The sequence below is a fragment of the Melanotaenia boesemani genome, chromosome 20, assembly GCF_017639745.1.
Source record: "Melanotaenia boesemani isolate fMelBoe1 chromosome 20, fMelBoe1.pri, whole genome shotgun sequence".
NCBI classification, from domain to species: Eukaryota; Metazoa; Chordata; class Actinopteri; order Atheriniformes; family Melanotaeniidae; genus Melanotaenia; species Melanotaenia boesemani.
The window spans coordinates 28848678-28863701 of NC_055701.1; the positions used below are offsets into that span (position 1 = coordinate 28848678).

The window sequence follows — 15024 nt, forward strand, 5'->3', positions numbered from 1 at the left end:
GGTCTTGCATATTTCAGGAAAATAATAATAAGCTGCATCTATTAGAGCAGGATGGATTCTCACAGATGAGTCAGCCTGCAGTCCAGAACTTTCACCAACTTTCAACTAGAAACATTTCGTGCATCATAAAACACACAAATACAACAAAGAATAACCAGAACTGTTAAGCGGCCTGAATCCTATATCAGACATGTATCCCCATCCCTCTCAAGATTTAGCAACTGTTCTCAGTTTCCAGACGTTTGCAGTGTTGTCAAGAGAAGACGGATTGCTGCGAAGTGGTAAACCTGAGGCCTGTGTGCAGGCTCAACATACCCAGGAGGTTTTTAAGGGTTCTGGTTTACTGGATGCTGCTTATTAACTCTATCGTGAGATTAACTCTGCTGCTCATTTAGAACAGATGGACAGCAGAGATGGCCAATCACAACTGAATATTCCCAGCAGGCCATCAAAAAAACACAGCTTCTGCAGCCAAAGCATGAAGGAAAAAATAAATATATCCAAGTTCATTTTCTGTCATCAGACACTGAAAACTGAATTAGAAGGATTCACATCCAGTGGGCCACTCCCCAGTCAGAGCGGAGTGTACAAATGATGTCATACTCACAGTCCAGGTGACTCTGTCTGATCCCCTCGACGTCTTCAGCATGAATGAACTGGTAGCACCTCTTCCCCACGATGTCTACTGGAGTGAGGTCCATGTAGTCACTGACCCTGAAACACCACAAAACATAATATGAAAACACTGACAGACACACTTAGACACTCACATAAAAACAATTTTTAGTTGTGCCCTAATTTATGCCAACTTGCTCAAAGATGAGATGGTCCATGGAGCCAGAGTAAATGGTGAATGGAAGTCATGGTCCTGTAACATGGTGGAAACTTCCACACTATGCTATTACTGTTCAGGGCTATACACTAGGACAAGCCTACATCGGCTCTGTTTGGGTCAGCACAGCCAAGCAAAGCTTGATTAAGTAGTAATAAATGAACCCTATAGCCACACTCCTCATATTTTCTTAACATACAATCCTCTGCAAAAGTCTTGCGCCTCCCCTGATTTAGTTGTATTTTGCTTCCAAACAGTAAAACAGTCTAAAACATTACCCCCTAACCAATTTTTTTTTTATTTAAATACATTTTCTGTTTTTTCAGTCCAGTTCTTGAACCTAAACATTTTCAGATAAGCGTGTTTTTTTATACGTGTTAAATTACATGTCGTTGACCTAGGCACTGTTCAAGCAGAAAACAGGCCCCCAGCTCACAGGATCCAAGGATAGACTGTCAGGAAGCCGTGGACATGAGAACCCAAGTGCAAGCTTAAGAGACGAGAGGCAGACTGGTGCAGGTAAAAGGTTTTAATAAAATACTAAGTTATAACAAAAGACTATGAAACATGGAAAACAGACTAAACGTGGCATGAACACATCTAACAACAAACAGAAGCAAACAATGTACTGGCCAGGAAGAACAGAAACAAATTAACTTAAATACAATGAAGGACTAACTAGACACAGAAGTGAGTGAGCAAATCAGACCAGGTGAACTAGTGAGCAGAAAACAAAGCAACACAGGACTAACATAACCCGAAAATACAAGAAGCCACGAACAGGAAGCAAGAGCATAACAGTAAACCAAGGAACAGAAACCATGACACGTAACCAAACTTTTAATCACTTTGTCACTGAGAGAATGTAGTTTGTTCCAATTTCTTCAGTTGCAACTAGTAAAAATTGAAAAGTTAATCTTAGCATGGTGTGCTGCTTTTATTTTAAAAAGGTTTGAGGAAGCTGGACAAGTAAAGGACAAAAGAAGAGGTTTCAGGCTTAGACTATCTGAAAGTGATGTCCTGAAGAAACAGGAACACATCCAGCAACGACCTGAACCAGGACCTGAGAGATGCTTCTGAACCTTCAGCTGATCCATCTTCTGATGGCCGAAGCCTCATCAGAAATGGTCTCCATGGAAACGTGACTGTCAACAAGCCCTTCTTAAGGAAGGGAATCAGGGAGTAAAGGCTGAGGTGTGTCACATGACACAAGAACTGGACTGAAGATCAGTGGAAACATGTCTGATGGTGGGATGGACCCTCTCCAGAACCTGGATCTTCCCAGGGCTTGGACCTAAAGATTACTGAAGGAGTGTGGGATTATCTTGACAGAACGGAACAAAACACAGACAACATCTTAAGAAGAACTCTGGATGCTCAGAATACAATAAGATGGCAGTAAAATGTCTCCGACTGGGGCAAAAAGCAAAGTTCACTAAAAGTCAGGAAATAATAAACTGTAAATTTACATTTAGTAATATTGCTGTATAAGCAGTATGGCACACAAGTGAGTGTTCAGTGCAATAACAGCTCTCTGGTAAAAACTGGTTATCCTAGAGATGACCCCGAAGACACAGGTTCAAAATCCTGGTTACTAGGATGGGATGAGTCTCTGAGGATGAGGCAAGAGGAAGTGTCATCAAGGAGCACTTCCATATACACCCTCCCATCACTAGCATGCTTTCACAGTTACTGCGTTGTCTTCCAGCTTGAATCACCTACAGCTACAGTCACGATCTTGCTGTAGGTGCCCCTGATGATTCTCTGCTTTGTTTTCTTTCAGAGGCCAAAAAATGTTTTCTGTTAAGTTTCTTTACAGGTTTCACAACTGACTGTGATTTTTCTGTCTTTTGTATCTTTGTCTTTCTCTTCTGTTCACTCTCCTTGTGTAATATGCAATTCAACAAATTAAAAATAAAGAATAACACTTAAGTAGTAAGAAGGGCCTTGTATCCCTAAAGCTCCTCTTGGTAAACAAACTTTGTTTGTCAGAACCTGACAGTCAGACCATCATTCTGCCTCCATGATGTTGGACAGGACAGTAAAAAAAAAAAGTACAGGAGAAGGTATCCAGTGGGTAGTTTTAATGACCCTCTGCAGTTCTTGCAAGCAGCAGTGCACCTGGTAAACCACAGTGTGACGCCATGACTGAGGATCCTCATAATCCTCATGAAAGCATGAGGATTATGAGGATCCTCAGAAGCGTTTACAGCTCAGGTCAGGTCCTCCTTGATATGAACCTGGAGCCTGAAACCATTTTCACATAGTCATTCTTTATGCTGATTGGCTCAATGTCCTATTTTTTCTGTCCAAATGTCCAACAGAAAACCTGGGAAACTCTTCCAGAAGACAGCTTAAAGGTAACAAGAGGGTTTGATGAAGCTTGACCAGAAGAGACGGTTATCCCAAACATTGACTTTAAAGGTTGTTACAGCTGTTTTTTCCTTTTATATTTGCATAATTACAATAAATTGATGCACCTATTTCACATTTTACTGGCAATAAATAAAGAAATGAGGAATGACCCACGACTTCTGTCACAATATTAAGCAATCTTTTCATATAAAAATAATAAGTCTTCATGTTTAACTTGAATTCATGACAACAGATTTCTTCAGCACTCCCTTCCTGCCAGGTTTTTTTTTTACAAAAGCAGATTGAAATCATGAGAAAACGTCTGCACATGCTTATATTCTATTTCATTCAGTAATTATGCATACGTATTCAATATATAATCAATTTACATGAACTTTTTTAGAGAAATTAACCTTTTAAAAACGTTTAAAAGGTTCATTTGGCAATTTGGCACCGGTTTAGCCATTCTTCAGCTCAAGCTCAAATAAAAAAAAATAAAATAAAATAAATAAATAAAAAAATAAAACGACAACTTCAAAAGGCCATCTCACTGGTGTTAGCCTTCATTTGCCACAGGATGGACAGACAAAAATGAACGTTTCATTCACCCTGTTTCAGGAAGGGTGAGAGAAACTAATGTTGGGTATGCACACAACAGCACACTATGTTCTTTAAAGAAGTAAAAAATCCCCCCATTTTATCCTCCTCTTGGAAACTTATCTTCAGAATCGGTCTGTAATTGGAGTGATGGTTGTCTCTTCGTTGCAGAGATTTTCATTTCTGCAGCTCCACACTGAATATTATCTGTCTTGCATTGTTTCCATTTTTCCAGCTACAAAAAGCAATCTGTCTACTATCATTTCCTCTTCTCTTTTTTATTATAAAACATGAAGGGCTTATTTTTTTATCTTCCCTGATGTGAATTCCCCCAGTCAGCTAGTTAACTCCTGCACCGGATCCTGATGCCTATCTGCTTTATCTGGACAGAGAAAAGGAGATGGAACCATCAGAGACATATTTCACTGTTAAACCGGGAGCTTTGGGTCACATTCCTCATGAATAAGAAGCTGCAATAAGGGAGACAGCGTTTTGTTTTTGGATAGCTGCTGTGAAACATGAACGTGGAAGCAGCTGGGATTGTTGTGCTCAAACATTAGGAGTGAAAGAGCCTTGCTACGGCTGCTATTGCTTTAAGAAATTAGAAATTAACATGAGCAGCTTGTAGAATAGTTTTAGCAGCAATAACAAATATATATTTTATATAAATGATGATATCTCTATGGTAGGTAGATAGTAACCCAAACACGGCCCAGATGTGCCCTTTTCTTTAGGACAAATGTGGCCTTGACATCTAAATGTGACTGAATGTGAGTGTAGCTGCCAAAACTCAGCCACTTGCCCACCATGTGGCCCACAAGGAAACTGCCACAGGGAAGGCTTCTCGTATTAGGACCACTTCTGGCTCACAAGATATTAGCCACAATCCACATCCAGGCCAACTACTGACATCTGGTCCACTTCTGGCCTACATATCACTTGCCAGTGCCATAACTGAGCCATAAGTAGTCCAGATTCAGCCCAAACATGTCTGCTATCTGGGTATCAGAGTGAAACAGAGACGTAGCAACACAGTTACTACACAGCCAGTCTTTCTGAACCACCAGCTAAACCAGTCTCTGCAACCAGTTTACCAACCTCAGCTCCCAGCTATACCGTCATGTTGTGGCTTCAGTACCACATCTGTACCAGCCTAGTACACTCCTACACAGTTATTCAGCCTTCTGGAGCCCTGTCCATACGCAAACAGCCTAAGCTGGTCCACATTAGAGTTTACAGACCTGAAGCTGGCGCTGGCCCGGCAACTTCAGAGTGTGAAAAGGAATTTATTACGCAGCCCTAGCCACCATTTTGTTTCCATGTTTACAAGCCATACACAGCGTCTCTGAACCAATGAGTTAGTTGACATGTACAGGTAGATAATTCAAATGGTCATGTAGACAGCTTAACCTGATATCTTTGATCGGATTACTGCCATTACCTGGTTACGAGAAATCTATTTAGCACCTAGATTTCTCTACACTTTCTCTACACTCTTTGCGCCTGTAGACCTGTATATCTCATTTATTTAATCTTTTTTTCTGTGTATGTGCAAAAAACCACATTACTTCTAAAAAAAGAAAAAGTAAAAAAAAAACTAAAAAAACAAAACAACAACAGGGCATGCAGCAGAGGCAGAAAGTCAAGAGTTTAAACAAAGTGAAACATTCACCTGTAGACTATGTAGCAGGCTAACTGGGCTACACATTAGCAGCTAATGCTAAGACCTCGGGGACAGCCATGTCGAAAGACCAGATGTTTGGAAAATTAGAGGAAGTTACATCACTGCGCCTACGTCCTCTGATAATGGATGATGGCACCATTGCAGTTTCCCTTACAGGCCCGGCATTTAAACTACAGCATTTTCACTGGTTTTGTGTGGATACACACATTTCTTAAAATTATTCTGTCCTCATGAAAAATATTTTAAAATGGAATCGGTTTAATCTCTGTGTGATTGTAGCCTCAGTTCTGGGTGTAGCTAAGCTGATATTAGCCCAACTTTACACCACTGCCATACAGGCCTTACGGTGTCAGCAACGTGCACCAAGTTACACCAAATTAAAGATACATGGAGGATCAGACAGTAACTCGTTCACAGTCTAAACAGATGGAACCTGCCACAGCAAGCCACACACCAGCGTTCCACGCATGTGCTGCGGAAGCTTTACAAGTCGTGGTTCGGTACCTGTGGAACTGAATACATTCATTTTACTGTTATCTTACTAAGTTTGCAAATGCACACACAAATTTTTCCTAATAAGAAACCAAGCTTGCATTTACGCCAACAGACGCTTGTTGAGACTTCCATAGTAAGACTTCTGTAAACTTGAGCATTTTCAACATTTGTCAACGTCAGTTTGATCTCCTGGTCTTTTCCATGTCAGCTGTTTATGTGTAGTTTTATCCAGAAACACACTCAAAATCAGGATGTAAAACTCCTTTCACTCTCAGAACAACACAGCATAACACAGCTGCCTATAACTCCGGCCTCGCCACTGGGAACATGGAGGAATACAAAGCTGCTTCATACAACGTCCGGAGGGCAGTGAAGGAGGCCAAACAACGCTACGGACGTAGACTGGAGCATCAGATGGAACAGTCAGACTCCAGGGGACTCTGGCAGGGACTTCGTGCCATCACAGACTATAAAGCAACACACACGCATCCGGTGAGTGCTGACGCTTCTCTGGCTAACGAACTGAATATCTTCTTCGCACGCTTCGAGTCGGGAGACTGACCACCCGTTGCGCTCCCAGCTGGAGAGGAGGAGACATTCACCGTGACAGAACGTGACGTGAGGAAGGTGTTTAAAAGTGTAAACATCAGGAAAGCAGCCGGACCAGACGGCATCAGCGGATGTGTCCTCAAAGCCTGTGCTGATCAGCTGGTGCCTCTGTTTACACAGATATTCAACCTCTCCCTGAAACTGTGTGTGATCCCCACCTGCTTTAAAAAGTCTGTGATAGTCCCGGTCCCTAAGAAACCAAACCCCAGCAGTCCCGCTGACTACAGGCCCATAGCCCTCACATCTGTGGTGATGAAATGTTTTGAGAGACTGATAAAGACTTTCATCACCTCCACACTGCCCTCCACCCTGGACCCACTACAGTTTGCTTAAAGGCCAAACAGATCCACGGACGACGCCATAGCCCTCCTCCTCCACAAGACCCTCTCCCACGTGGACACTGGTAAGGGGAACTATGTGAGAGTGCTGTTTGTTGATTACAGCTCAGCACTTAATACCATAGTCCCCTCCAGACTAGTGTCAAAGCTGTATGACCTAAGAGTGAATCCTTCACTATGCAGGTGGGTCCACAGCTTCCTGACCGGAGGACCACAGGTGGTTAGGATGGGACACCACTCCTCATCTCCCCTCACCCTCAACTCAGGATTCCCCCAGGGCTGTGTGCTCAGCCCCCTGCTGTACTCACTGTACACTCATGACTGTGAGGCCACTTCAGACTCAAATGTCATCATAGAGTTTGCTGACGACACAGCCGTTGTAGGACTGATCTCCCACAATGACGAGACTGCCTACAGGAGGGAGGTCTCCCACCTGGAGGTCTGGTGCCAGGAGAACCATCTCCTGTTAAATGTCAGCAAAACAAAAGAGCTGATAGTGGACTTCAGGAAACAGCAGAGGAGCCTCCATCCACTCCTCATCAGTGGCTCTGAGGTGGAACGTGTGGACACTTTCAGGTACCTGGGAGTGACCATATCACAAGACCTGACCTGGACTCAGCACATCACAACAACTGTGAAGAAGGCCAGACAGCGTCTGTTCCTCCTCAGACGACTGAGAGACTCTAAGCTCCCTCTCAGGGTGCTCAAGAACTTTTACACCTGCACCATTGAGAGCATCCTGTGTGGGAGCATCACCACGTGGATGGGGAACTGCACAAAGCAGGACCTCTTGGCCCTAAAAAGGGTGGTCCGAGCAGCTGAGCGGACCACCAGAACAACTCTCCCCAACCTGCAGGACATTTATGTGGAACGTTGCAGGTTAAGGGCTAAGAGGATCCTCAGTCAGCCCAGCCACCCCGCACACTCTCTCTTCTCTCCACTGCCATCAGGCCGGCGCTTCTGCTGCCTGAGGACTAAGACTGAGAGGCTGAAGAAGAGTTTCTTCCCCCTGGCTGTCCGCTTGCTCAACTCTGAGCCCTGAACAAAACAAAAGCCACTTCTCACTCCTATTTGCACATGTAAATATGTATGTAAATATACATAAGTATGCTGCTATTCTTTTATCTTATTTAAAACTCAAGATTTACCTTTTTTTATTCTATTCTATTTTTATTCTATTTTATAAATATTTAGCTTATTCTTTTTATTCTTAAAGGATGCAGGTACAGAAAACACATTTCACTGTACAATTGTACTATGTATAGCTGTGCATGTGACAAATAAACCTCTTTGACTTTGACTTTAAGAGGGTCAACTCGACTTAAGCAAACCGACTTGGTGTAAAACCACCGGTCTGTCTTCTGGGCTGTTGTGCCACAGAGAAACAGTGGAAACAGCCTGGAAATGCAGATGGTTTATAAACCGAGCTGCTTGGTTTTTTCTTCTGTAGCATGAGATAGGGACGGACAGAAAACATGACTCTCATGCTGTTCCTGATAAATAACTGCAGCAGCAGTCTACATACTACGTTTAGTGGCAGACCAAGCTATTTTTGGGTCATATTCAAAACTGGGAGAGGATTTACTGGAGTCAGTGTAAAAGAGGCCTCCGTCCCAGGAGTGGACAGCTCTGCAGTGCTTTTCTCTGCCAGTGTGTCACAAAATGACAATAATGTCACATAAAAACGTAATAACAGATAAATAGGAAGGGCCATGACATGAAATTTATAAAGTCAATCAATAAAAAAACATTTTTTCAGATTACTTACTTGATTTATATGTTTAATTTTATTTGTTTCATGACACTTCAAGGAGCTCCAGATTAGTTCCCAGAACAGAAGCAGAACTTATGGCTCAGTTCTGGTTCTGCTTCCCCAGCAGCTGGCTGGACTCTCCACCTCAGAATAACGTTTTTACTGGTTGAACTGGTGTTGAACTTTTTAACTTGGGTGCACCAGTAAAACATTTAGATGTCTCCTCATCCATTGCTGATACTACAATCAGCAAGCCAGCAGTATTTCTGCAGATGACAGGACGGTGTGAAGGGAAGTGCTGAGAGTTGAGTTCTTTGTGGGGTTCCTGTGGTGCTGACCACCTTCCCAGACACACAACCTTAATAAGGGACCAGCTAAACTCAGAAGTTAACTAGTACAGACTAGGACACAACCACTGGCTTCAGCTTTCCTCATAAACCAACATCATGCCCTGCTGTGTTTTTTCTGGTGTTGCTATCGCTGACACGTCCTGCACATCTTCCCTGTCTTGTCCCAGTCAGTGAGATCCACTGTAGCTGAATCCTAACAGCTGAGATGTGGTCGTAGCTCAGGACGAAGTCAAGTTCTGGTTCTGTTCTGGGGCCAGAAGCTACTGGACATGATGGAAAATTCTTCTAAAATTTCTCTATTCAACACAGTGAGGAAACAACAGAGAGTGATCAGACAGAGGCTTCTTCAGGTCTGCTGCAACAGAAAAGTGAAGGCGGTCACTGACATCACATTCCTGAAAAAACTAAATCAAAACAACAAACGTACTAAAATGTAATTTCTTTCAGGGGTTAAATGAAGTATTTTTCATTCATTATATATATTTTTTTTTTTTATGTCCTCTTCCACAAAAGATGAGAAAATTTCCACAAATACAAAAAAGGTTATTAACACACTCTACCTGTTCTCGCAGTAGACAATCTTGAGGTCCATGTTGACTCTGGTCACAAACATCTGACAATCGATGCGAACCTCATTAATTGTTGGTGGTGGGAGGGCATGAGCAACCACGACCATCCCCATGATCTGATTAGGCACCGAGCGGCTGTGTGTCAGAGCCATCCTGATCCGGAGGCGCCCCGTTATGTGGATCACCTGAACGAGAAAAGATCAAAGTCAGGAGACTTGGAGGAGGAGCTTTACTCTAATGGAAGACATCAGAGACCACAGAGATATTTAAACAAAAATATTTCAACAATTTGAAAGAACATGAAAAGCATTTTTGTGTTCAAGTAAACTAACTGCACTTGTTGATAAAAGAAGTCTGAAGAAGACAAGAAGCTGAGTACAGAGGACTGGCGAGACGGAGCAGAAACAATCACCTCATCATGAAAGTAAACAAGACAAAGGAGATATCTGTAGATTTCAGGAGAAACAGGACAAAGACAAGCAATACTTCCATCTTGAAAGAGGGTGGTGGTCGAGGACTACGGATACATGGTGTTGACCTGGACACCAGACTGGACTAGAAATGAAGCACAGAGGTAGTCTACAGTAGAAAATGTGATTTTCTAGGATATTTTATCATTTCATGTGAATCTGATGGAAGAACACGTCTGTAAAAAGTAGTTCCAGGGTGGTGTTCATCACAGTGTAAAAGGTAGTTCCAGGGTGATGTTCAGCATGGTGTAAAAAGTAGTTCCAGGGTGACGTTCAGCACGGTGTAAAAAGTAGTTCCAGGGTGATGTTCAGCATGGTGTAAAAAGTAGTTCCAGGGTGATGTTCAGCACCGTGTACAAAGTAGTTCCAGGGTGATGTTAAGCATGGTGTAAAAGGTAGTTCCAGGGTGATGTTCAGCATGGTGTAAAAAGTAGTTCCAGGGTGACGTTCAGCACGGTGTAAAAAGTAGTTCCAGGGTGATGTTCAGCATGGTGTAAAAAGTAGTTCCAGGGTGATGTTCGGCACGGTGTACAAAGTAGTTCCAGGGTGATGTTAAGCATGGTGTAAAAAGTAGTTCCAGGGTGACGTTCAGCACGGTGTAAAAAGTAGTTCCAGGGTGATGTTCGGCACGGTGTAAAAAGTAGTTCCAGGGTGATGTTCAGCACGGTTTAAAAAGTAGTTCCAGGGTGACGTTCAGCACGGTGTAAACAGTAGTTCCAGGGTGGTGTTCAGCATGGTGTAAACAGTAGTTCCAGGGTGATGTTCAGCACCGTGTACAAAGTAGTTCCAGGGTGATGTTAAGCATGGTGTAAAAAGTAGTTTCAGGGTGATGTTCAGCACGGTGTAAAAAGTAGTTCCAGGGTGATGTTCGGCACGGTGTAAAAAGTAGTTCCAGGGTGATGTTCAGCACGGTTTAAAAAGTAGTTCCAGGGTGACGTTCAGCACGGTGTAAACAGTAGTTCCAGGGTGGTGTTCAGCATGGTGTAAACAGTAGTTCCAGGGTGATGTTCAGCACCGTGTACAAAGTAGTTCCAGGGTGATGTTAAGCATGGTGTAAAAAGTAGTTTCAGGGTGATGTTCAGCACGGTGTAAAAAGTAGTTCCAGGGTGATGTTCAGCACGGTGTAAAAAGTAGTTCCAGGGTGATGTTCAGCATGGTGTAAAAAGTAGTTCCAGGGTGGTGTTCAGCACGGTGTAAAAAGTAGTTCCAGGATGATGTTCAGCGTGGTGTAAAAAGTAGTTCCAGGGTGGTGTTCAGCACGGTTTAAAAAGTAGTTCCAGGGTGGTGTTAAGCATGGTGTAAAAAGTAGTTTCAGGGTGATGTTCAGCACGGTGTAAAAAGTAGTTCCAAGGTGATGGATTTCTGCTTCTTTTGTGTCATTGTGTGATCATCCCTGGACAGGAGATTGATCAAGCAAGGCTTTGAAAGTAAGAACCACAGTTTTAAACTGGATTCTGAACATTTGGAGTCTAATGTAAGAAAAGCAAGACTGGACTGACGTGAGATCTTCTGTGTATGGCAGCTGCATTCTGCATTTGCAGAAATATAGAGTTTTGTGTTGAAGTGATGTGTGTTGTAGGTTTTAAATGATGCATTAATCTCACTTTATATCCTGAGGACTTGATGTGCACGCCTCTCTTTGTGAGTGTGGACTTCATCCGGATGAAGAAGGATCGCTCCAGAGTGTTATCAGGGGCCAGAAGACTGGGACTGCTGGACTCTACTGTTAGGCACAAAACACAAAGAAGAAGACTGAAGGACAACATGAATATTCCATTAACACCTGGATATTTCTTACTTTTTGGTCATGATGTTGTTGGATGTGTCCTCAAAAACTAAAATATATGTAATTATATAGATAAAAAAGAGAAAAAAACCACCATAACTAAAATATTTTTTCTTTTCTTTTCTAAAAGCTGCAGTGTGCTGGATTATCATCATTCAGGGCCATTTCTCCTCTTTGAGCACACTTCTTAGCCAGTGTTTGGGTCATTTCACAAGCATTCGCTTGGTAGTCTAAACTTGCTAAACCCCATCTGAGCTGAACAAATTTACGCAATACTCATCTGTCCAAAGAATGTCTTCCCAATAATTATCTAGATGCCAGGGGTATGAAAGCATAACTTCACAGGGCCTGCAATTCATTTCTCAAAATTCAGAGTGGTATCTCTCTAATGTTGTCACCTGACTGGTGACATTCTGTTTTCCTTTTGGACTAAATACAGTAATTTTTTACAGTGCTGGTTTAGTCTTATTGATAAGTTTTAGCTCTGCAGAAGGCTTTTTTTATTTGTTATAAAGTAAAGTAACATTCTTCTGATTTAATTGAATAACACTATGTATTTTTAAACTTCTAAACCTAACCATGTTTGTTAACTCTAACTGTAATCATGCAGCTTTCGCTGTCACTGTCTGAGAGAAAAGTAGAAAAAGCAGAGGAAGCAGAAGGTGAATGGATGGTGGAAAAGATTGTACAGATCTGGAAATGAATGGCACCAACATCTTTATCCCCCCATACACATTATTTTCTACAAACTCAAAAGGGCATAACTGTTGACATCATTACATTTCAACTGTGAATGCTGAGTGGACATAGTATCAGCAGCATGAGGGAGTACTGAAGAACAAACTAAGTAAACTGTAGGAGGAACCCAGACATCCCTCTTCCAGCTTTCCAGCTCCTCCTGGGGCATCCTGAGTAGGGATGTCACAACTACTTAATTCACAATGAATTGTGTAAAGATTCCTCAATATTTTCACTTTCTATGGAAGATAATGTCTGAACCATAACAGCCGGTCAGCACAACTTCTGAACAGAATGAAAAATCATGATTATTTCTTTGATAACAATTGTACCATGAAAATCTGTAATCTTGACTTCCCTGATCCTGAGGCGCCTTCACGCCAGAAGGACTATGTAATCTCTCCAGTATGTCCTAGGTCTTTCCCAGAGTCTTGTCCCAGCAGGGTATGCTGAAAAAAAGGAGATGAGGCATCCTAATCAGATGCACATATCGCCTCAGCTGATTCCTTCTGATGCTTGAGCCTCTTATCGGATCCCTGCTGCTGAGTCCCGCCAGGAAACTCATGAACTGCAGGAAACTCATCTCAGCCACTTGTATCCCATTTATTTTGTGACCACGCAAATCTCTAAACCATAGGTGAGCGTCCATCCATTTACTCATGACAAGCCTCTAAGATACTTAATGTACTCTACCTGACGCAATTAAAACTGAGAACCATGATCTCAGATTTAAAGGATCCCATTTTCACTTCAGCTGCTACACACTCAAATGTAAACTGATTTAGTGCGAGCTGGAGGTCAAAACCTGAAGAGGCCAACAGAAGCACATCATCCACAAACAGCAGAGATGAAACCCTGAGGCCCACAAACCAAACACCATCCTTTCCAAAACTACGCCTTAAAATTGTGTCCATGAAAACCACAAACAGGATCAATGACAAAGGGCAGCACAACAGATGATGTCCCAAGGATGATTTGGTTTTGCAGGGACCTCATAACCCACAACAGCTTGTCTGGAACTCCTGCAGCACCTCTAAGTCTTCTCCAGCTCCATAAAACACTCAAAGATCCAAAAACATATATTGTATCATGTTTTAGCCTATACATATATATATATATATATATATATATATATATATATTAAGTCAACACAAATATTAAATGGTTGCAAACTGGTTGTTTTTCCACTGCTACAGCTTGTTCCTACACACACACACACACACACAGTCAGGTCTCTGGTGGATGCAGAGGTTTGATCAGGGCTGATACATGTTGACAACGTCTAATCTGAAAAATTGAAAGAAATGAATTAATATGCAAATTCATCCTTTATAATATAAATGTCCTTGAAAACTGATGGTGTGGTGACTGAAGGAGGAAGGGGCGAGGGAAAAGTAGGAGGTAGAAAGAAAGGAAGGCGAAAGAAAAATCCCAGCGCAGTGAGGAGACGAAACCAGAAAAGAAAGGAAAAAATGGTGCAGAGGAAGAAAAGAAGTGATGTAATGTGAAGCGTAAAAAACGGAGAATTAAATGGATGGTGGAGGAAGTAAACAGAAAAAAATAGGACTGAATGATGAAGAAAAGATGAGGTGAAAAAAAGGAAAAGGATGAGATTAAGAGAGGGAAAAAGATGACAGAGAAAAGGAAAGAACATAAAGAGAGAAAAGATAACAAAGATGAAATGAATGAAAGAATAAAAAGGATGAAAGAAAGAAGAAAGGAACAATGGAAACTGGAAGTAAAGGATGTATCAAAAAGAAGAGAAAGAAAGAAGAGGAGCAAAACATCTTCACCTCCACACTCAAATAAAAACTTCAGTCATAAAGTTTGGGAAAAAATTTCCATTTGGGTTGCTGTTAGTTAATAACCGTGGTCCAGGTCAACTAGATATAAAGCGGGATCGGCCTTCTGCTACTTAAACTTGTATGATTGATATACTTTGTTTATTAGGGTATATACACGTACTTTTATAATCTAACAAAACAATGTTAATTGTAATCTGAAATCATTACAAATGAATCCTGTTTACCCCCACATGAGTCCGAATAAAACTTTATAAGCAACACTGACAACACAACAAGCAGGCAGCTGGAAACCTCAGAGGCCGACCGACTCCGCAGAATGTCGTCATGTTTCTCTGAGGCGACTGTTTGAGCCCCAGTTACCATATTACTCCTATTCAACATCAATGTTTTCAGTTCAGTAACAGAAATTTGTAGACGCCCCAGCTGATGTAACCTATCATCATATGTTCTTCGTTCTTAAAGACTGGACTGTGACTAAGTAGCCATAAAACCTAATGAAAAATCAGGTGTAAACCATTCAACATGAACCAACATCATGTGTGCAGATTTAGCTTTCTGATCAAATTCAAACCATAGCTGCTTACAAAGTTATGTGCAGAACGTTCTCTGGTATACTGAATGTAAAAAAACAAACAAAAAAAAC

At 41.9% G+C, this 15024-nt stretch overlaps 1 protein-coding gene across 3 annotated transcripts in view; it reads right to left on the minus strand.

Annotated features, from left to right (window-relative positions):
- The window catches only part of LOC121630907 (neuronal PAS domain-containing protein 3), a 378679-nt gene that overhangs the window by 28178 nt on the left and 335477 nt on the right, over positions 1-15024 (minus strand). For all 3 annotated transcript variants that reach the window (XM_041971452.1, XM_041971453.1, XM_041971454.1), the window contains exons 7-9: positions 11657-11775; positions 9574-9767; positions 608-714 (exon numbers count right to left, since the gene is read on the minus strand). In XM_041971452.1, the coding sequence (XP_041827386.1) occupies positions 608-714; positions 9574-9767; positions 11657-11775 (420 nt within the window). The remainder of the gene's footprint in view (positions 1-607; positions 715-9573; positions 9768-11656; positions 11776-15024) is intronic.